The sequence below is a fragment of the Telmatherina bonti genome (assembly GCF_933228915.1).
Source record: "Telmatherina bonti genome assembly, chromosome: 10".
Classification (NCBI taxonomy): Eukaryota; Metazoa; Chordata; class Actinopteri; order Atheriniformes; family Telmatherinidae; genus Telmatherina; species Telmatherina bonti.
This window is the reverse complement of record NC_136628.1, coordinates 25,951,799-25,974,920: the sequence shown is the minus strand read 5'-3', so window position 1 is coordinate 25,974,920 and position 23,122 is coordinate 25,951,799. Positions and strand designations below refer to the sequence as shown.

Below are 23,122 nucleotides of genomic sequence, written 5' to 3'. Positions count from 1 at the left end.
TCGTAACTCCCACGGTTATCACTGTAGAACACACAATAGAGACATTATTTAGGCTTATATTTGTGTTTTTCTGCTCACCCTTAAACACAACCTGATTTAGAGGAGTGCCGTTGCCAAAGCAGAGAAGTAGTTGCGAAAATACAGCATGAGCTGCTTCAACAAACAAAAAGAAGATGGTGTATAAAGAGGGTAAACCATCAAAAGATTGTCATATAAGAAGGTCAGATCAACAGCATTACAAGTCTGTAACATTTTCAAACACTGATTGGACTTGACTTTCAATCAAAGTTAGTGTTCAGTTAATTGCTGCAGTTTGTTAATACTTAAGGAGGTGGACTGTATTTTCAGGGTGAAAAATAAAAGTGGGAAATATTTTGGAAATAAGATCACTTGGTTGTGGTTGGAGCGCATGTTTTGTCTGACCACTCTAGAAATGAATGCTACCGTCCAGATAGAGTCTTATAGCTTCCAGAATACCAATAACAGACCTAGATTTGCAGCCGTTTCCTGGATTGTTGTTTATTATTAAAAAACAAAAAATAGCCACATGTGGATCAGTGGTGGCACAGTGAAAATATATATAAATATTTTAAATCTATGATGGGTCATTACGGTAGGATGAATGTTGTCCTCTGAGCAAGTAAAAGAACACTACAATCTCTAACTTTGGTGTTTAAAACTACTTTCTTTAATCTTTACTACATATATATATATATATATATATATATATATATATATATATATATATATATATATATATATATATATATATATATATATATATATATATATAACAACTTTATCAGGGTTGAAGTACATGAATAAACTTGTGACATAATTAGATATAATTACTACAGACACAGACAGTTTAGTAAGTAAATCACCCATTATATATTCATTTATATATATTTATATATATATATTTGTAATATATCTGATACAAATCTAGATGTCTTCTAATTAAAACTGATGCTGAAAATAAGTAATTATGCTTTTATGAAAATATACCTTTTATATTCGAAATGCACCTGAGCTGGATTTTTAAAGCCATAATCAGACAAAACCATCAAACCGCACCATGAATGCATCATGGTAAAAGGCACAGTTTCCTTTCCCTCTTCTGGTGGCTGTTTATCACACGAAGACGCATGTTCCACAGCTCATCACAGACATAAATATTCCAGCTGGCAGAGCTCTGTTGTCTTTCTGTATGAGAAGAAGTGGGATAGCTACAGCACCACTTCTACAGACCCAGATTGAGGCTTTAAAAATCTAGATAGACCTTCCTAACACTTAAGAGAAACTCTCCCTCAAAGCTTCTAAATGTAATGTGTTGCATTTAAATGCTCTCCAGATGTTTATGATATGGTTATCTCACCATTGCACTGCACTGTAAAGCCCCTCTGAAGTGACCTGCCACAAAGATACCTAAATCAGTGTTTTAGTAAAATAATGGGAGGAACATCTGACACTGTTGTGAAGCTGTCACACACACACACACACACACACACACACACACACACACACACACACACACACACACAAATCTCTTCATGAGATTATCTTGTTTCATTGGAGAAATAAGTCATGCAAGGGTGAAGTATGATGTTCTACTGCTGGGGCAGGATGTCTAGCTTTAGATTTGATAGTAATCTCAATAATAAGTGATGGACAGAATAGAAAATTAATGAGAGAAAAATAAATATTCTACTTTTGGGTAGAGGTTGGTAACAAAGTGCAAACAGACACATGAAGAGAACTCCTTAAGACAAATACTTCCACGCATCAACATGTAAAAGCATCATCTTAAGAGCTTTGATAATCCACTTATTCCAGCTGTCTCACTGAGAGCGATGTGACCTCGTAATGAAGGCCCAGCACCTCAGACTCCTCAGATCCTGTTGTCGATCGTCGGACCGGGGCGGACTCAGCTTGTGGTTTCGCTCTGATGACGCGCAGGCCTGCTTCGTGACAGCAGGTGGCTTCATATCAAAAGTCAGTTCATTGAAAGCAGTTTCTCACTTTCAGGCATTTTCACTGCTGAGTTACCGGGAAAGTTTGACTTCCGGAAGCTGCAGCATGCTGCCACCTGCCGGGCTGCATCAAAGAGACGAATCTCAGTGCTCTGACAAAATCTCCAGTGCTACCGAGTCAGCATATTCCTGAAGTCTGAAACGCTGCCAGTTTGGTTTTGGGAATGTTGGTATTGTCTTTGCTGTTGTTGCGACTGTTGCTGCTGTGCTAGCGGCAGCTGCTGCTGTGCTTGTGACTGCTGCTGCTGCTGAATGTATCCCACTGTGTTTTGCTGTGGGACATTGGTGGTGTGTAAGAAAGCCGGAGCAGACCCACCGTGTACAAGTCCTTGACTCATCTGCAGAAACAAAAGATAACATCATGTACTCAAACTAACAGAGATCCTCGAGGTTTTATCTGTGAAATCTAATTCTGGACTGAGATGTATCATGTACAGTGTCTACACAGGAGTGTTGCCATGGTTACTAGATATTTAGATTCAGTTAAATAATAAAAAAATTAAAAAAGAAAAAAAAGAAAAAAAGATCATATATGAGTAGATAAAAAGCCAAATGACAAACCATCTTCTGGATGTTGTACCTGAAAGAACTGCTGGGGCTGCTGGAGCTGCAGGGAGTGCTGAGAGGCCTGAGGCTGACTGTGATAGGCTGACTGAGACTGGTGTGTGATGAAGGTGTTGTGTGGGATCATTATAGGGGACGTGAAGACCGGAGAAGGGACAAGGACTGCGTTACAGTTGACCTGCTGCATGGAGAAGGACGGAGCAATGATCGGCTGCTCCAAGCTGTATCTGTGAGGAGAAAATGATGAAGTCAGACAGAGGATGAAATATACTGAGACAAAACTGTGCATGGACTCTAGCTGCTTACAGGGTTTGGGAGATGCCCATGTTGCATTGGGAAGGCTGCGAGGTGACACTGCTAGTGGGAACCAATGTCTGCGTGGGTTGGTTGAGAAGCATTCTGAAGGAAGGAGAATCCATAAGTAGAAGGACTTTATGTGTGTATGAAGGTAGTACGAGTGCTTTTCAGGACTCTCACCGTAACTGTCCATCCTGGCTGAACTGGTTGTCCGTGTGTCTTTGGTTTGCATCCTGCTGAGGCCTCGTGTTAGTCTGAGAGAACATCATAGGATTGCTGTAGAAGGGCATTGTCAGACTGGTGTTTGTCTGGACAGGCAAACTCACTGACTGTGCCTGCCCGCTTCGCGCAATCCTCTGCTGGACCTAAAACACAGTAAACAGACATATTTTATACCCAAAAAACAAGAAGTGAAAAGGGAACAGAATCCAACAATCAACTTGCTTTGCAGTGGAAGTAATCAAAGCTTTATATTATTAATCATTTAATCAAAAGAAACACAAATCATCCAGAAAATTTGAGATTGAAGCTTCTTTTATAAAAAAAAAAAAAAGTGTCTAGGAGGCTGAATTCATCCCAAGTACAGCTACTTATAACTGAGAACAATTCATCTAAGTAGTATTTAAGGGGTATAGTTTTAAGTAAATAAGTAAGAAGCAGCATGTGAAACGTTGCAGTTTAGCAGATTGCAACCAAATGAAAACTTCAGCTTTATACCTGCGTTGATGGTGAGCTGTTCTCTCTCAGAGCAGGGTGGGGGGATGAACTATGCCCCCCGCAGGCAGCTTGTTTAGGGTGTCCTGTAAGCTGCTTAATGACACCTGATTGGCTCTGCTGGGCTGGCCTTCCTGGGCCCTGCTGCTGAGGATGCTGCTGCTGCTGCTGCTGCTGGGCTTGATTAAAGTCATTGTGGATCGGCTGTTGTAACAACATCTAACATGGAGAAACAGAAAATATGGATTTGTAAAACAAAAGGAGAAAACACATGCTATATATAATTCTATACAGTAAGGTATCTCATTTTTTGTTCAACTACACTTCAGTGAATAACCCCCATAGTGCCCTATAGTCTCTTCTATGCATGTTATCTGGGTCATGCAGTGACTAAAATTAACCTCTAGGTGGGGATATTACACCATTACTGGCAAGGAATTGATATTTTAACATTTTTCTTTTCAGCTAATATTTGTGTTTTTGTTTTTTTGGGTTTTTTTTTTTTTTTTTGAAAAGCATAGAGCAAAATGTATGTCTGTTGTCTTTGGGATAAAAAGTAAAAATTTATTTCCACTTAAAAAGAATTCAACTGAGAAGTTTTCTGTTTTTCTTTTGCTACCTGCAGATTAGCAAGGTGAAGCTTCTCCTTAATGTCGTGCAGCTCCTGTTGCTGCGTCTTAATGTCGGCCTGCAGAATGCGCGTCCTCTCCTCCAGCTGTTCCTTCAGCTGGTTCATCACACTGAGCTGTGGCTGCTGTGGCTGATACATGGAGGACAGTGGCTGCTGTGAGGGTTGTTGCTGTAAAGAGAGTTTGGAAGCGCACAAAGAAAAAATGCCTTTAGTACTTCATCTCTGTTATTCAAAAGAATTCACAAAAGTGACTATAATGGTATATTCCTGATGCTAAAAGCATATCAATCTCCAAAAGTAATCTGCAGAATAGAATATGCTATTTAAAAGAATATATATGGATGAATAGTTTTTCTAAGAAATACGCAAGATGTTCAAAATCTACTGTGCAAAAGAAACAAAGAATTTTCTATTAATACACCTTTACAATTGTGTGTTTATTATAATTTAACCAGGCCAAAATGCTTTGTACCAAAAAAAAACAACAACAAAACAACCCACATATATGGCAGCTATAGTCATAACAGACATTATGCACAAACAGAAGAAAGGAAAAAAAACAGCAGGAGAGTAAATCTAAACACTAACCATTGTGGAGTGCTTGCTGCAGGTAGGAGAAAGGGGGAGACTCATTTGGGGAACATGGTCAAAGGAATTTTGTTTCTGAGCCAAATTCTACATGGAAAAGGGAATATGTTTTACAATTTAGCAATGCTCACTATTTTACTTCTATAAAGACATGCGGTATAAACTGACCTTTGAACCACTAGCTCCAAGTCTGGCAGGTGCCTTCTCCTGCCCAATGGAAGCAGACTGCCATGATGGTGTGCAAGCCTCTGTGTAGGAGTTCACTGCTGCAAAGGAGACAGGTCACTTCTAAACACACACTGACTTGAGTATGATTCGGTTAGATCATCATTGTTTTTCTCTGTTAACTGAGAGCTGATCTCTACAGCAAAGGTTAAGGTATTCTAAATGTATTCTTTAGTGAGCAGCAGAGGTCAGATTTTGCATGTACAGTGTAAACCTATTATTTTTCCTTTAATATGCATCATGGGGTTTAGAAACTTTACATAAGGAAACACAAGGGAGATCCTACTTTTGATGCCATTTTCTTTGATTCGTTTTTTTTCCTGAATGCAGATTGAACAGATGAGAAGGCCAAAAACTTTCAGCTTTGTACTTTTCAGACCTAGTTGATGCTGAGTCATCACTTCAATAATTTTTAAAGGAGCCACAACACCCATAATGCAACTACACAGTGTTTACCCTCTGTTTAACTAAGCAATTTATGGGCATACTCTGGGCAGTTGGTCAGCAACATTTTGTGCCCCAAAAAACAGAGGAGGTTAGCGGAATATTTTTTATGCTAAATAACCAGGTTTTTCCATCGATACTTTTTTTCCCCTCTTGTCGCTTGGGAATATTCCACGGAAGCTGCCGGGATTCATTAGGCTCAAACAGTGAAAGAGGTTCACGGAGCATGAGACACCATTTATACACATGGGTTTGTTACCACACAGTCCAGACATGAACTCCACTGAGAATCTTTGGGATGTGCTGAGAAGACTCCCATCGTTAATACAAGAACATTAAGGAAAAATTAATTAAACTCTGGATGGAAATATTGTAACAAACTTGCTGTCTCTTTTTAGCCACGCAGCGTATTTCCAATTGGAAGCATCCAATTGTTTACAGAGTTTACAGAGTGATATTTCAAAACAAGTAAGTATCTAAGTCTAAGTAACTTTATCAGAAAATAGATTTTCTCCTCTCCAACTTTTTCCGAAGCAGTAACTTACTGAGACGAAGCCATAATAACTTATGGAATTCATTTCCTCTTTAGTTATGTAACAACACTGCTGATTCACACGCCATTGATTGCCACCTCATTCTGCCTCTGACCTGCACACGCAAATTTCAATTTACTGAAAGTTTTTCATTGCTGCCCACACAAAATGAAGGAGATAAATACTTATTATGATGGAGGCAGTTTTATGGATATGTATTTAAAAAAATAATGAAAGTGTGAGAGCAAAAGGAAGATTATAGCACATGTTGACTTTTTATAAACTGTGGCTGTAATAAATCTTCCAGTGCTGCTGTGTTCTCTTCATAAATATGCAGACATTTGTTTAAGTGCACTGAATGGTGGGTGGAATAGCAGCTAGTTAGAGAGACTGGGGCCTTAAACTAACAGGGCATGCTAAAGTTGACCTTGGAAAACTTTCATCATAGATGTGGAGTCACCCACATATATAGGTAGGTGTTGTATCGACGCCTGGTCTGCTTATTTGCAGAGGTTTTACTGCTGACCAAGTCTTACTGCTCACCAAGTCTTCTCAGATTACATAAAAACTTTACAGCAAATATGGGAATTTACTCTGAATTCGGATCCAGACCCAGTGAAAGGACATTATCAGTGAAGGGAGACTACGACAAAGAACTATACGGATGCCCCTTGTTTCCTTTTTTTAAACTAAATTTCAATAACCAGTCCTCCACTCATACATGAACATGACTTCTTTACATAATGATCTGCTGCTGAGTGACTTAGCACTTTAGGGAGCAGAGGATGACTCACAAGCAGAGTCCGAGAGCGCCGTGTGGGAGGACTTCCGGGAGCTGTGGGAGGACACAGAACGTGCACTGCTGTTTCTGTCCCGTGGAGCGTCCAGAGTGGAGCAGATGTCCAAATACAACTCCTGAGCCTGGGACACAGTGAAAATTCAGGATCAAGGATGTAATTTGAACCGTTGCATGTCCTACAATAAGCTGCAGGGCTCCTGACTCTTACCTTCACAGACGACGGTGCTATTTCTGGTGGAGACAGCTCTTCAAGCCCGAAAGCTCTCCTCCGTTCAGCTCGTACTTCAGCGTAACTGAACAATACACACAAAGAGATATGTGATGTTTATTTCTATCAAAAAATAGAGTTATTGTTTTAATACTCATCCCTAATAATCCTGTGTCAAGGAAGAGAAATCAGACTTACCTGACCACAGTGTGAGTGCAGACAATGAACTCAGGCTTGGAGTTCCACTGGTGGTAAGTAATGTAGTAATGAGTCTGTAGCCAAATCCATTGCTGTCCTTTGGTCAGGAAGCGATAATAACAGGATTTACCTTTTCCAAACTGCATTACTGAGGAGAGAATAAAGAAAGTTCAAATCTGTACTATGTTCAGAAAACACAGGCACAATTTCCATATGTTAAACAATGAAGGCAAAGTTAGGTTTCTTACATTGTTTGTGACACTGGGCTATAAGTTCCAAGTCATCCACATGATAATAGTCATACCCAGAGGTTCCAAGAACTTCAAAGGGTAAATATCCTATGATGGGTGAAGCTCTGAAATACATAGATATATATAAAATATATAGATAGATATAGATAGAGTAAACAAATATATTAAGTAGCAGTTCAACAGATTAACAGTAGTCTAAAAACCAACACTGATTATGAAAGCTTTTTACCTGTGATCTAAAAAGAGGAACTTCCATTCAAGGCTGTGTCGGGAGGTGAATTCATCACAGGGATCTTCCACGTTACACAAATCCTAAAACAAAACACAGCAGGAAATTATATTAGACATGTTCATTCATTTTCCAAACCGCTTAGTTCGAGTAAGGGTCGCGGGGAAGCTGGAGCCTATCCCAGCGATCATTGGGCGAAAGGCGAGGTACAGGGCACAGTAACCAATTAACCTATCTGGAGAGTACCTGGAGAGAACCCACACATACACGGAGACATGGAGAACATGAAAACTCCACACAGAAAGGTCACCGTTTGAGCCTCTCCCCAGCTGAGGATCAAGCCTTCTTGCTGTGATGTCACAGTGCTAACCACCACGCCACTGTGTTGCCCTTTATTTTCACCAACTTTATTTTATAGTTGGAACAAATATACAATGTTACACCCTAATTTTACTTGGAGTCACTTTTAGCTGTTTTCCCGACACACATGCATTCCATCAGCTTCTTCAGTGTCACAAGATTTGTATCTATACAGAGTGGCGTTTTTCAACCAGATCTTAAATTGATGATTGGGAGAGTCCGACCACTGCACAAAGTCTTCTCCAGCATATCCCAAAGATTCTCACCGTGGTTCAGGTCTGGACTGTGGTGCCCAATTCATGTGTGAAAATTATGTCTCATACTTCCCTGAACCACTCTTTCACAATTTGAGCCCAATGAATCCTGGTACTGTCATCTCGTACATCAGGAAAGAAAAAAAGTCCATTGATGGAATAACCTGGTTATTCAGTATATTCAGGTGGTCAGCTGACTTCATCCTTTAGGCCCATAATGTTACTGAACCTAGACCTAGACCAGACCTAGACCAGATGACAGCACTGCTCCCACAGACGTGTAGGGAGGGCACAAGGCACAATGAGCGCATTGCTCTGGTGTCCAATTTTTGTGCTCCATAGCCAATTGAAGCCTTTTTCTCCAGTTACCTTTATCTATTAGTAGTTTTCTTATGGCTACACAGGTGTTCAGTCCTAATCCCTTCACATTCTGCATGTGGAAACTCTTACTTTCACTAATAAAACATAACCCTGAATTCTGCTTTGTGTTCCTTCATTTTGCTCTCACTGAACAATTCAGTGATTGTTGATCATAATTCAGGATTTTTTTCTGATCATATTTCTTCCTGAAAGACTCCCCACTATCCTCTCAGGTCTTAATAATGTGTTGGTCATTTCCAAATAAAATTTTAGTAGTTTCAGCAGTCTACTTAGATTATTTCTCTGCTTGATGCATGTCATTGATTCGACCCTTCTTAACATCTTTTCCACAACTACAGGATGTGTCTTTTGACACAGTCGCTCAAGAGATAAGAAGCTAGTCATTACCTCAACTTGTTGCCAGCTGAAAGATAATTGCCCATTCCGTAATCACCCAATAGGAGGCTCAGACCTATTTGCTTAGTTGAATCCAGGTGGTGACTTTTATTTTTTGGTAAGGCAGTGTAATATTCTCAAGATGTTCCAATGGCAGGGTTGAGATACTACTCATATGATGAAGCATTTTATTAAAAGCAGTGTGCTGCTTTAGCATAAAACATTTGATAACAGGATTACAGTTTTGTTCCTATTTAAACCTTATGATCAAATTAAGTGTCACAGTCAGAGAGCTGGAAAGTTCTGAATATTTCCAAGAAAATGTAACCTTCAAAACAGAGCTATAACGTGAACAAAAGCAGCTGAAATGAGTCTGAGGTATAAGCTGACAGTTAAATAAGAGAAGAATTAAAGATGAGATTTGCGAGGGATTTATTTTGTGTTTGAGAGCCTGAAGAGAAAAATATTCTGTTATTTAGTCAAGAAGCCTTTTCTCCAGTTATTCCATCTGGCAAGTCATGAAGAATAAATAGTGAAAAAGATCTAAAACCTTTCCAAAAGGTTTGGTTTTCCTGAACTAGCAGAAGTTTGATGGAAGGATATAAATAATTCATCTATGCACTGCTGTAAACTCAGGAGTTAATCTGGATTTAGCCATCAGTGGGAATGAAATAATGTATGAAACTGACTCTTTCCTGTTATGTTAAGGAAGGACGGAGGTGAGTGATATAATTCTGATTAGTGTTAATCTCAGGCTCTGTGAGTGCAGGTTTAACTCTGAAAGTGTCGGTGGGATAAAATGAGTCCTAAAGATGTAATCAGCTGGAAAGCAGACAGAACTCCACACCGAATCAATGTGCCACAAGAAACAGACACAATGAAGACCTAAATATGTCATCACTCTGACAACATTCCTCTGGTACCATTGGTCCAGTCAGTGTCATTGTTGCCATGCAAACTGTGACTGCTCTTGGCATCAAGTGTTTTACTCTCCTGGAAGCAGTAGAAGTGTGGAAAGAAAAACCCAAGAACCAGAGGCAAAAGTTTAGCAATTAAACTGCTCTTACCTTTAGAAACTGTGGAGTGACTAATCGTACAGTGGCAATGAGGCAGACCTGCTCCTCCAACGATGACTGCAGACTTCTTGGTAACGTCAATTCAAGCCCGTTACAAGAAGATGTAGGCACTGCACAACAAGGATCATGGTCACTTTTTTAAAATGCTGTTTTAAAACAGCAAAAATAACTTTTTGGAGTATATATGTACATATATATTTACCATTGTTATGAAATTTAAAATCTCCAACAAACTTGACATATTCATAGACAGGAGGCTCCTTTGGGTCCATGTTACCTCTGGCTAGATGACAGCAAAATTCAATATGTGCCTCACCTGAGAAGAGGGGGGGGGGGAGCATTTTCATGGTTACATCTTATCATAACACGTTAATTTATATTACATTAACATATCTTTCAAATATATTTTTTACTTGGGCTCATGAAAACTTAACTAACATAGGTAATATTAGCTGGTAAAGCACTAAAATATTCAGAAAAAGGCTGCGGCATAGTTCCATTTTTCAACACAGCCAATACATATTTTACCGGGTGATTAATGATGCACTCTGATTCCCAACAAGCCCATTTTAAACTACAGTTGATTTGTAATATTAACAGTTTGAAAAGGCTCTTCTACAGCTTGATGCAGCACAGTGACTTAAGCATCTGAATTTCCTGAAAAATCTGCTGTGATGTGAACATTTCACTAGCAGTCAGAGAGATCCATTCAATAGAAAAGCTTGAGGTTTCTGAAGAATCGGCTTAGATGGTTTTTAAGATGCCTCTGGTTTCAGGTGGTGGAGATAAAAGATATGTGTAAAATTCCCTCCGTTTTAGTTGGCCAAGCAGGGCTCTATTATTAAAAAGCAAAAATTCCAATTAGCATAAATGGATATTCAAAAGAGATGACGATCACTTCAGATATGACTTTGTGATTGTTTGTTATTTAGGCCTCATGCACTTGCCCAAGACACTGGTGACTCACTCTCTCTCCCTTACCCAGAAAAGCCCAACAGAAACACAGGATTAAGGTCAAAGTCTGTAGCCTCCCATACTACATTGCTCTGGATTACTGTGTTAACATAACAGTGATTCGAAGTCTTAACTATGATACTAAGCTAGCTCCTATTATTAGCTAAAAGTCTAATCATAGTTACACACTAATCAGCAATCCAATAACTGCAGATTTCAAAGACGTAATTTGCTCTCTACATAAAAAGTTTATAATCAGGACATTCTTTGGAGACGGTGTGAGACAAATGTAGATGTCAAAAGTCAAGTGGTCTTGATTTTAATTAAAAATAAACAGGAAGTAATAATAATAATAATAATAATAATAATAATAATAATAAAGAATGTTTGAGCTACAAGTCACAGATATAGAGCTTTATATATGTGGCATTTTTCTCAAAATTTTCTCCAAAAAAAAAAAAGGGGGGGGGGGGCATACAGGTTTTAACCTTGCCGCTTTTAATATACTTCAACATATTGACCCAGACATGGTGCGTGCAGGGAGTGTGCTCAGCAGGGATACTCACTGTCAAGGAAGTCAGTGGCAACGGGGTCAGTCATCAGCATGTGGGATGATAGCAGCTTATACACCTCTCCGTGTTCCCGTTCCGGGAGGAAATTCAAGATATTTTGGTCCACCATATCTGACTGATGCAAAAAGAGAGATGAATGATGGTCAGTCTTTGTAACTCATCCATTACACAGTGGTCAGCGTTTCCATTTTTTATGACTGCGTGTTTGTGTTTATTAAACTGTTCTGTGATAAACTTGAGTGTGTGATGGCTTGTGTTCAAGAATTGCTTTTGACATGGAAAGCCCTTTGTGTTACGGGTTATATGAAAAGTCATTTATAAATAAAATTTGATATGATTACGTTTGTGGTGAAGAGTGATTTAAAAAGGTTTCAGGCTCACAAGAAACAATAACAACAACTACTACAAAAAAAAAACTTAGAATAAATATTAATATTACTTTGGAATGATGCAATATGTGAAATACGATATGTGAATATTAACTATACAAAGGCCAACTCTGAAATTGAAGCAGATCAAAATGAAAATATGATTATAGTACAGACACCTAATGTGACGTGTCTGTAATGGACATTTTTTTGCGCAGCTGGGTACAATATATTCTCAGTCAGCCCCCTTTTATTTAAAAAAAAAATGTATTAAAAATAATCATTTGATGAAGAGACCTGAAAAAGTGACAGTCGATATGTTTTGCTCTTAACCACCATATACTGACACTAATGCAGCTTAATTTTTAGTCATAACCAGGTTTGGACTCAACACCTCACATATCAATCCAGTATTTATGTCTACTGGAATCTAAAGAATATATTCTAAACCAGATGCGGTAAAATTGAATGGTCAGTAATTAGTAGTGTCACATAACTGTTGTGTCAGGAACGAATCATACAGTGGCAACCTGACGTGGACGGACATATTTACTAGGACAATTTATCTAACTGTCATACTTGCCGGTAAATGGCCAATAAGTGAAGACACACTGTCAGACACATATATGATGTTGCCATCTGTAGTTAATGCAACCAGGAAACCATCCAGGGCCTGAAAGAAGTTCAAACAATGAGGTTATAAGATGGTCTGTGAAGTAGGTTGGTCTGTTTTCTCATAAAGCAAAGGAACAACAAAAAAAATCTTACAAGCGACTGCAGCACGAGCAAAAGCAAAAGCCCATTAGATTTACATTTTTATCAAAATTGCTCCAAAAAATACTGAAGTTGTAGGATACCCTAGACATTCTTCTAAAGCTGGATTTAAACAGTCCGTGTAGGTCCGTGGAGGCTTGACGTGCACCTCTTCCAGTCCTGATGTATTGCTTGCAGTGAAGTTATATGAAAATACTCCCATGTGTTTGGTTGGTTTGTGATTATGTGTTTCCGGATTTCTAAAGCTTCTCACTGAATTTGTGCGGTAACCACAAAAGAAAAACTACAGCAGAACACTGTACTGGAGTACAATACATGTGCTGAAGTACATGTGTTCATGTACAAGAACACATTTCACCAGCTTCAGCTGGTCCGGAAGCAAACACCACACGAGTATAAATCCAGCTTAGGTTTTTTTCTGTTTTTTTCCATCTAATCAGCCTGTACTGTCTTTTCCAACAGTGTTTTAAGAATGAAAAACTTTTTTAAAAAATTATGCACTTTAATAGCAGTAAAAACTATCATTTTGATGAAAATATAGAAGTTTTATGGCACCGTTACTTAAACATTTAAGTAGTTTATGATTTATTTATTTAATATCTGAACAAAATCTGCTGCTCAACAAACATGTCCAGCTGAGCTTTACCTCCAGCATTAACTGTGTGAACTCCTCGTTGCTGAGGAATGAGGGCTTCCAGTCCTGCCTCACATCACAGATTTCATTCTGTGCAGTGATGTCTGAAAAAGATGGAGGGGTGACAGAAAGGCAGGCTTTAAGCATGACAATTGTTTTAAATCAAACATAAATGTTCAAACTAAGAACGCATGCTGTACAAGTTTACTACCTTTCTGTTTCTGCAAGAAGTCAATAGTCCTCTGCAGAATGGTGGACTTATCCATCTTGCGTGGATGGCCTTGACCCTGCAGCATTGTGCATAGCTCTTTGATGAGCACATTGAATTGGTCTCTTCTTTTCTTTTCCGATTTGTTGCGGGATGCCCTACGGTGGCCAGCACATGAAAAATGGCATCACTTTTGGTGCGACTTAACATACAGGAAGAGCAGCAGCTCTAGATTTCTTATGTCCACATTGCAGATGGAAGAATAAACATGGGAATAAACAATCAGCAGTACAGTAACTGGGGAAATTTTTCTTTTTTTTTCTTTTTTTTTTTACATATTCCATCTGAGGTTATAAAGCTGCCAATTAACTGTGAAAACCTCAGTTGTAACACAAAGGTTTTGCGCTAAGTGCATAAAATTAGCAATAAAGTCAGGTTAAAAACATTGACTAACAGTTTGCACGTTGTGTTTGCACTATTTATATGAACAGACCAAACTGGGGGACAAAAAACATGGCACTCATGTTTAAGTACCTTTTTGCCCTGTCTTTCTCATCTTCATCCATCAAATCTTCCACACAGCTGTTGGTACTGAAAACAGAAGGGCACGCAGTTAGAATGACGCCTCCTTGATTTTACTTGGCTGACAGTGATTTGATAATAATGGCATTATATATTTCACTTTTGAAAGACTAAATTTCTCCTTTTCCATCTGTCCTTTTCATTTATCATTTCCACTTGTCGTGGTATTAAAGCAAAGTTGTTGATAACATCATAAAAATCGACTGCTTTGTTCTGAAAAAAACATGACAGCTTGACAGTGAGGTGGCATACAGAAAACCACAGAAACAGAGGAAGATAAATCCAATTTAGCCATTGAATATTTCACCATTTTCAAAGGAGATGTGTTTGAATATGTTCTTTAGCAGAGGCATGTTAGCATGAACTTACAAATTGGGAAGCTTGATATTGGGATTAAAAAGCTCATTCTGACTGAGAAACAGGACACTCTCCATTCTCATTAACATTCATCTGTTTGTGGAACCTTGTAACCCAGTTGAAGCTCCTGCACGTCTCCAACTTTTAACAGGTCACTGTGGCATATGGATGACCTACTCTATATTAGTATTTTGGATTTTTACTGTCACAGGCTAGTAGGGTTCCACTTTTAATGCTGGTAATTTTCACATCTATATTTATGACACTTGTCATGACTCAGCTGGCAGCTGCATCTTTTGTTTACAGATTCCTGCTGGTAGCTTTTTACTATCCAACTCTATCAGTAGATTTTCATTTACTAAAAACACTTTACGAGTAACGGCAAAGACAATCACAGTCATAAAGCATGGTGGTATATCTAAACAGCCTCTCCCAAACAAGACTTTAACCTGGGAATAGAAAGCAACAAATTATCATTTCTGTTTTTAGGCAAGGCAAGGCAACTATATTTATATGGCAACATTCAACAACAACAACAGATAATATAACATTAGAAAATAATAAGAATAATTTAAAATTAAAACAACTAAAATCTTTAGGCTGAGTTATGTTCTGATAATAAAACTCCACACTGTAAGTTTTACATATAAGCAATCATGTGACAATGAAAGCTTACCTTAATATGATAAAGAAATCAGTTGAAATAACCATGTACCACATGTTGGCCTTATCATTAGCCAAGATGGAGCACAGAAAAAAAGCATAATGTATTACACTTTTTCATTAAAATATTCTTGAAGTAACTTTTTAGCAATAATCTGAAGTAATTGTTTTCTTTATTACATTTTCCATCTCTAACATCGTTGCAGAGTAATTCTGGCCCACTATTCTTTATGCACTTCAGTTCATTGAGGTTTTTGACCATTCGCCTAGGCACAATTCTCTCCAGGCTGCAGTATTTCAATCAAGCTGCGCTGGACTTTGACTGGACCATTGCAACACATTTTTTTCTTTTTCAGCCATTCAGCTGCTGATTTGTTGCAGTGTTTTCAGATCCTTGACCCGTTGAATAACTCAAACGCAGCCAAGCTTTAGCTGTCAGAGAGATGGCCCTAGACATCTGGCTCTAAAACACTTTGGCCAACAGAAGGGTTCACTGTCAACTCAATGACTGCAAGGTGTCCAGGTCCTGTAGCTGCAAAACAAGTGACAATCATCTGCCTCTCACCACTCTGATTCACAGTTAAAGTATAAGTGGCTAATTCTTACTAAATCCGGCATGATGCTTTCATGTTAAAGATCTTCACTTTGGTTTAATTTGTCCAAAGCATATTATTTCAAGAATTATAGTTTTTTCAAACTTAGGCCAGGCTGCCACATTATTTTCAAAACAACAAAGGTTTCTCCTGACATCTGCTTCAAACAAGCCATACATGCCCGCTCTTTCATTAACTATCATGAATTCAAACATGCTAGCTGAGGCCTGCAGAGTCTGAGATGTAATACTTACTAGGGGTTGGAATTGAAAAAATCAAATATTGGGATTTTTTTTCCTTCACAATTTTAAAATAGATTTTTTGTGGAAAAAAATCTATTTTTTCCCAATAAATAAAAATAATCTATTATAATTTTTTTTTTTTATTGTCTTTATTGATTGTTTCACTTGTCTTCTTGGGCATTACAGCAGTAAAATGATGTCTGGCTAGTGTGTTGTTTTTTCCTAATTGTAATGAAGAAAACTGACTAGCAAAAAAAAATGTTTTGTACATTTTTAAAAAAAATTTTAATCTACAAAAATCAGCAATATCAAACAATTGTGAGAAACGCAACTTAAATCAAATCAGCACCCAAAACATTGCAATCAAATCAAATAGGGACAAAAGCATATCGTCACAGCCCGAGTAATTATCCACTGACTTTGGGGTGAAACTGCCAAAACGTCCACTACTCCTGAGAACCATTCATGAATTGTCATCTTCACGACAGAATGACTGATTCCAAATTGTATAGAAATGGTCTTATAACACTTCCCAGACTGAAGGACAGTCCAGTTTTTTCTCTAATGTCATTTCTGATGTTCGTCTTCTATGGCATCATGGTAATAAACATCTGAACACTCCAGCAAACCCCCAAAGAGGTACTCCACTTTATTGATGATGCTCAATAAATCAACTGCATTAGCAGCACCTGCCTGCACCACTATCAATATGTATCTGCAACACAATATGCTGTTCCTCTGAGGTTCTCAGGAGACTATGACATTTAAATTGATCATTTTGTGTTTGATTGAGCTCTCATAAATGACTGTTCTTTTATTGTTTTTACATTTTATCATCTCTTATTACCTTGTTGTCAGCTGTAAAGTTTTATTGGCTGTTAAGCACTTTGGTCAGCTTGTGTTGTTTTTAAACTTACTACATAGATAAACTTGACCTTTACTGGTTTGTGTAAATATTCTCTAGAAAATGTCCTACTGGTTCTCAACTGGTGAAGGAAATAAAAATATGATACCCACTGAAATATTTGTCTCAGTGGAGTAAACACTGTAATTACAGGACTTATTGTGGTTATTCAATTAAATGCCAAAAAGCTCTTTTTGTTTCGCCCATAGGAACTTAAATACCATCATTTCCGGACTATATTGCACACCTGGATATAAGCTGCAACTAAAATAAGCATTCACCGAACGTGCAGCAGCTATATTTCCTTCTTCAACAACCCATTAGATTGCCTTTAACTTAAAGGCTGCATCATATCCTTTTCTTTGTGTGTTTTCCAGAGAGTGTGTGCATGAAGCGCAAAATGACTCGTTCGCCAGTAAAAATCCATACATTGGTGTAAGCCGCAGGATTCAAATCATGTGAAAGAAGCAGCGGCTTATAACCCAGAAATTGTGGTTCTTTAATTACTTTGAGCATGTCTCCTTTGAGCTTTTATTAAATAAATGCATATTATTATATTTGATGGATTTTAAAGATAATTACTGAATGTGACTGAAAAAGATCAGGGAAACTTGATAACAAAATACATCATAACTATTCCACGATATTCTCGGTTGTATAAGTGCAGAACAATCTATTTGACGCATAAATCTAATTAACACCACAAACTGAGAATAACATGATTTGATACTCACTCCCATTCCCTACGGCTAGACGGACACGGGCCACCGAAGTCAGAAAGGTTGTCCATGCTCACTCCTTCTCCCAACCAGGCCCTTTCTGAAGTCTTTTAAGTCCCATCCGCGCTGACCTCGTGTAAACTCTCTTCAAGAAAAATCTACCAGGGAATGACTTTCCACCTCCTGGATTCCACAGAAGAAACACAAAATCCTGTGGAAACAGATAAAATCGATTAAAACTTCATGTAAGGGAGCATCTTGTTAACCATTTTCTTTGGAAATTACATGAAGGAAAACAACTGGCAATTGTGGATATAAAATCAAGAAATCAATTTGTGATAAGTGCAGAGACTTTAAGACTTATTCTAATGATATTAATCCAAGTACTGAGCTAACTATATGGAAATTGGGTCATTATGTCACTATCCCTCCATTTTCATGGGCCAAAAGATAATTAGTCATTATTACATAAATGCAGGGATTCTCTTAATGCTTTAATCTAAATCTCTTCCTGTCAAAGACATCCTGAAAACGGGAACTCATAGATTATCAAATACTTTCTCCAGCCACCTCCAGTAGTTGCTTATTTGTCAATTATTTTATCTTCTATTAAAAAAAAAAAAAAAAAAACATGCTCAGTGACATTAAGATCAGGTGACTGACTTCCTTTCTTTAACCTGAGAAGTTCTGGCGGTATATTTAGCTGTATGTTGAATCATTATCCAGCATTGCTCTGCTGTGTCAGTTTTGCAGCATTTGACTCTTTTTGCTACCGACTCCATCCACTGCTTCTGTCAGCAATAAACTGCAGTGACCCAGTTTTATTGGCAACGACACATGCCTGAGCCATAACTCTTCCTTTACCCTGTTTGACAAGTGATGTGGCAATTTGGATTGAAGGCCCTCTTTTCCATGTTCATACTCTTCATTTCCCAATATTCTACTACAAGTTAATCCTGTTTTTTGTGTGTTTCCATCTTGTCTCAAAGGACTTTGATATTTTATAGCAAACGCTTTTATGGTATTGATTTGGCCACCCCTGACGTCTCTGCTATCTCTCTGATAGCCCTCATTTCCTTTCTCTTCTTTTTAGGTGAATAGCATATTGAGAGTTCCCACAGACTAAATGCAAATTCAACACTTGGAATAAAAACCTAGACCTTCTTAATGAGAACTGTCATATTGAGAAAACAAGTCATATTTGATCATAAAGCCGCTCACCAGTGAGTTGCTCGGTTACTGTATTGTTGAACATTCAAAAATGTAGGCACAGAGTAAACAAAATGATGGTAATTCTTAATGAATTAATGAACATTTGGTTAAATCCTTTTGATATAAAGCTGAATATTTTTACCTCCATCACATTGTGTTTTTTATTTAATCTGAAGTGGCCTGCCAAAACAAAATTGCACAAAATATGTCTTTGTCCCAAAATATATAGAGATGACTGTCTATAAATAGCATCTGCATTTTTTCCAACTAGTTCAACTTAATGTGTTTTGCTGGAGAAGCATTAATAATGCAATGTAAAGTAAATTAAGCATCTTCACCTGGATAGAGCACTTCATTGCTTAATAAGTGCTACACAGGAGGAGCTCCCCTGACCTAGAAAACTGCCGGAAGCAGGCACCTCTTTTAATAACCCAGCATAAAAGAGAGCGCAGCCACCTCCTTCACCTGCTTTGTGTACGGCGAGCTTAAACAACGTAGAGTATACACTTCTGTTATTAACCAAACTACCAATCCACAGAGTGCAGACTTGGCCAGCTGCAGCTGCAACTCTTCAAAACATTGTTTCTCTTGTTAACACATTATATTCCACATTATTTTAATTAGCTGATTTCAGAAGACATTCTGACATTTGCAATGTGGAAACGTTTTTATTCCAGGTCAGAGTCACTTTACAGAAGTAAAACTACACTTGCTTTCCTTTAACCTTGATTAAAATGGCCACAGAATCACAATTGATGCCTGTTTTAATCTATGTGAACATGAAATTGTCTCTAATTGACTCTAAGGTGAGACTTCTTGATATCTCTTTTAATCATTATTTAAATCAACAATGCCCCACTGTCAGAGAGGGAACACTTAAACAGAAATAGGAGGGTGATGTGATCTAAATCTTATCCTTCATAATCTGTTCAGAAGACGTTCATCAAACTACTTTCTTCCTTTTAAAAAACAAAAGAAAAGATGATAAGGTGATTAAGATATCTCATTGTGGAAGTCTTATCTTTGTTGGTTTTTTAAGGTTCTTTGTCTACTTTCAGGCCATCTTTTAGCATCTCCTCTACCTAAATGAGGTACAGACCCCTGGTGCGTCAATAATGCAGGACTTATATGAATGTTATTGTATGTACTTATTACTGTGACAACATATGACAAGATGGAAGAGGCACCTTTTTCTGGTGTATGTCCGTTGATTTTTAGAAATTCCCTTGTCAGTTTACAGACATCAACACCAGACATGGAAAGTATTTTTCAAAACATACTTCTGCCGTATTTTTCCCATTAGACTGTTGAGTATGTTCTGGGAGCAGTCTCTGTCTACACGCAGCATACAGTGAAGAAAATTTTACTATATATGTATTGTCACTAGGGATCAGCATAATCTCATGTTCCAGATCCAAATTTGAGATAAAATAATTCAAATCAAAAACGGCATGTGTTTGCTAATTCAAAAAATAATCCATCATGCCTTGCAGAATACTGCCTTTAATGCCCATATGTTCAAATTCGTACCATTTCACCAAAGAGGGCTGCACTGTTTCACTGCTCAGCCCCATCCAATATGCTGACAGGGAACTAAAAACAAACACTTGTAATAATTTTAGTTTTAGAGGGCCTCTTTAATCTAAATTTTAAGATCACACTTTTTTGTGTGTGTTTGCACTATACAATGCCAAAATGAGACATGGACTTCCAAAACAACATCATTTAAACATTTAAAGCCCAATGAAGACATCCTGCGACTGGATCCAGCTAAGAAAATGTTAACATTTTGACAAGTTTGCATGAGGGCAGGCCCTTTCAATTCAGTCCTACGAGGGCCGCAATCCAACAGGTTCTCCATGTATCCTTGCTCCAACACAGCTGACTCAAATTAATGAGTCTGCAAAACCATGTGGCTGTTCAAAGCAGGAATACATGGGAAACCTACTGGACTGTGGCCCTCGTAGGACAAAATTGAATATCACTGCATTAGGGTTTTGATCAGCTGATCTTCATAAATAAGTAAGCTCTCCACATTAAGTTTGAGTCCTTAAGCACTCTGCCATCTCACACATATTCCATGACTCAAATGATGCCGCCACCCTGCATTCAGTCTTTGCTGAAGTTGAAATCGTCAACCAGTTCCATGGACAACCCAGATTTCCATTTCCTTTCTCCAAGTCCACGAAAGCATGCGAAAAAATAAGTAAAAACAGGAGGGGGACACTAGAGTGCATGAACCTTTCGAATGAACAACTCATGACTGAAATTATAAGCTGTTACAGAAAATTCAAGCACAACTATCTCATCTATAGCAGCTCTGTTTGTTCTTACTGCCTAACAACTGTTTAAACGTCTGAAATAAAAAAAAGAGAAATATTAACTTATTATAAAAATGTAACAACTTTGATTTAGATGTCTGCAAAAGAAGCCGTCATTCCTTTAGGTGCAACGTCAATAAATTAATACAGATGATTTGATCTAATAAAGGAACATATAATGTGAGTGACATTAGACATCTCTTGATGAGGCCTTAACCTGTACAGTGCAGCCTCACTCTGCAGAGCTATAGGTAAAATGAAACCACATTCTTTTACTGTATCGAGGTTAAACCACACCTTGCAAGGTTAACTGCTAAAAAACATCAGAGTCTGATTACACTCGTGCCTGTGGGTATTTAAAGCCTTTAAACTAGAAACCTGAACACACAAGTCGTCGAAGTTCATGCTCATGAACACACTGTTAACACACTGTTAAAGGCAATGACAACAACCTCTCACTGTGCATGCTATTCCCTAAAGGTAACTCTATATTTGAATTTCCCCTTTCTAAGAAAGACTGGAGGCCATTCTAAGAAAATATAATAACAGCATTTAGGCTTCCCCTGTAGACTAAAATACTTCCTTAAAACTGCATATTTGAAAGAGTCAAGCATAATTTCCTTCTGACAAAGTGTTGTAAAATTGTGGGGAAATATACACCACTAATAATATAGTACACCACGACCCCAATTCAAACATGTATGACATAGAACAAGAGATAATAGTAAATTGTCTCCTATAGATGCTGAGGGCACATCTCATATATCAGGTATAATATGATGTTCAAGCAGAATTGAGGACACAATATTAAGAAAGCGCAGTGTACAGGTGCAAGGAAAACAGATACAGCAATACCAACAGCAAAACCAGAGACTCATTTAAATCTATAAACTAATAAAGACTGTGGGCTGATATGGGGACTGCACTGGAGCCCTTACAGCTGATTGTGGAAGGAAGAACGTTTCACAAGTTGTTAAAAATAATAGACAAGGTGGCAGATCCACTACACCACAGCAGTACCATCAGTCAGAGGCTTCTTCAGGTCTCCTGCAATAAAAACTTGAGCAAGAGGCAATGCAGGACCATAACCATACACTTACATGCATATAACTGTTGTGATTTATTTTTGTTAATAGCAGCTATAATACCATAATTATTTATAATTAACTATACTATAATTATGAATTATTTAATGATTTAATATCTTTAATGAAGAAAAAAGCAAAAGAAAATTCCATGGTCCAGTAATAATAATAGGAATTAATGCTTTCAAAAAATGTTTAAAAAGCCATTTCTTGGCAAAAATAATGGACTAATGTATATTCACCTTTAGCATTACATTCCAAAAGTCAGTAATAAAGATGATAGATTTACATTAATTCTGCAGGATAATATATTTTTCTTTTTTAGGGTTTGTATTATGAGTTTCAGTCCTAATATTTTAGTTAAGTTGAAAACTTATTTTGGCCTTTTTTTATTTCAAAATATTAAAATGTTGTCATTAAAAATACTTATTGGGTAGTTGTCTTGTTAAAATTAACTTTAAATTCTAGGATGTTTAAACACTTTCATTAAATCTATGGCTCCTAGTTCATAACGAATTATCCCTCTCTTTATGCTGGCAGGTTGTTTTGCATACCACTGGTAACTTTGAGAATAGCATGTAGAGGACATACTGCTGGCACACGTGACAGATGTTGACAGCAGATATTTCTCTTTAGCTGGTAAAAACCAAACACCTGTTTGAGCATCAGTGATTGCGGCATGGTCAGCAAGCCTGTCAGCACCAACGCACAAGGATTTTACTGCTACATAAGATTAAGTACAGAATTAGTCAATGGGATGTAGAATGTTAAGGT

The 23,122-nt window shown here is 37.7% G+C and overlaps 1 protein-coding gene across 3 annotated transcripts in view; it reads right to left on the bottom strand.

The window, feature by feature from the left end:
• Positions 1-819: 819 nt before the first annotated feature.
• Positions 820-23,122, bottom strand: part of npas2 (neuronal PAS domain protein 2) — a 44,396-nt gene continuing 22,093 nt past the window's right edge. For all 3 annotated transcript variants that reach the window (XM_079248325.1, XM_079248326.1, XM_079248324.1), the window contains exons 2-22: positions 17,746-17,941; positions 14,205-14,261; positions 13,674-13,828; positions 13,475-13,566; positions 12,634-12,727; positions 11,681-11,797; positions 10,363-10,476; positions 10,152-10,270; positions 7,715-7,797; positions 7,483-7,589; positions 7,235-7,382; positions 7,037-7,121; positions 6,824-6,950; positions 4,996-5,093; positions 4,828-4,914; positions 4,228-4,407; positions 3,612-3,827; positions 3,075-3,259; positions 2,904-2,996; positions 2,614-2,824; positions 820-2,371 (exon numbers count right to left, since the gene is read on the bottom strand). In XM_079248325.1, coding sequence (XP_079104451.1) covers positions 2,144-2,371; positions 2,614-2,824; positions 2,904-2,996; positions 3,075-3,259; positions 3,612-3,827; positions 4,228-4,407; positions 4,828-4,914; positions 4,996-5,093; positions 6,824-6,950; positions 7,037-7,121; positions 7,235-7,382; positions 7,483-7,589; positions 7,715-7,797; positions 10,152-10,270; positions 10,363-10,476; positions 11,681-11,797; positions 12,634-12,727; positions 13,475-13,566; positions 13,674-13,828; positions 14,205-14,261; positions 17,746-17,801 — 2,652 coding nt within the window. In that variant the 5' untranslated portion in view covers positions 17,802-17,941 and the 3' untranslated portion in view covers positions 820-2,143. The remainder of the gene's footprint in view (positions 2,372-2,613; positions 2,825-2,903; positions 2,997-3,074; positions 3,260-3,611; positions 3,828-4,227; positions 4,408-4,827; positions 4,915-4,995; positions 5,094-6,823; positions 6,951-7,036; positions 7,122-7,234; positions 7,383-7,482; positions 7,590-7,714; positions 7,798-10,151; positions 10,271-10,362; positions 10,477-11,680; positions 11,798-12,633; positions 12,728-13,474; positions 13,567-13,673; positions 13,829-14,204; positions 14,262-17,745; positions 17,942-23,122) is intronic.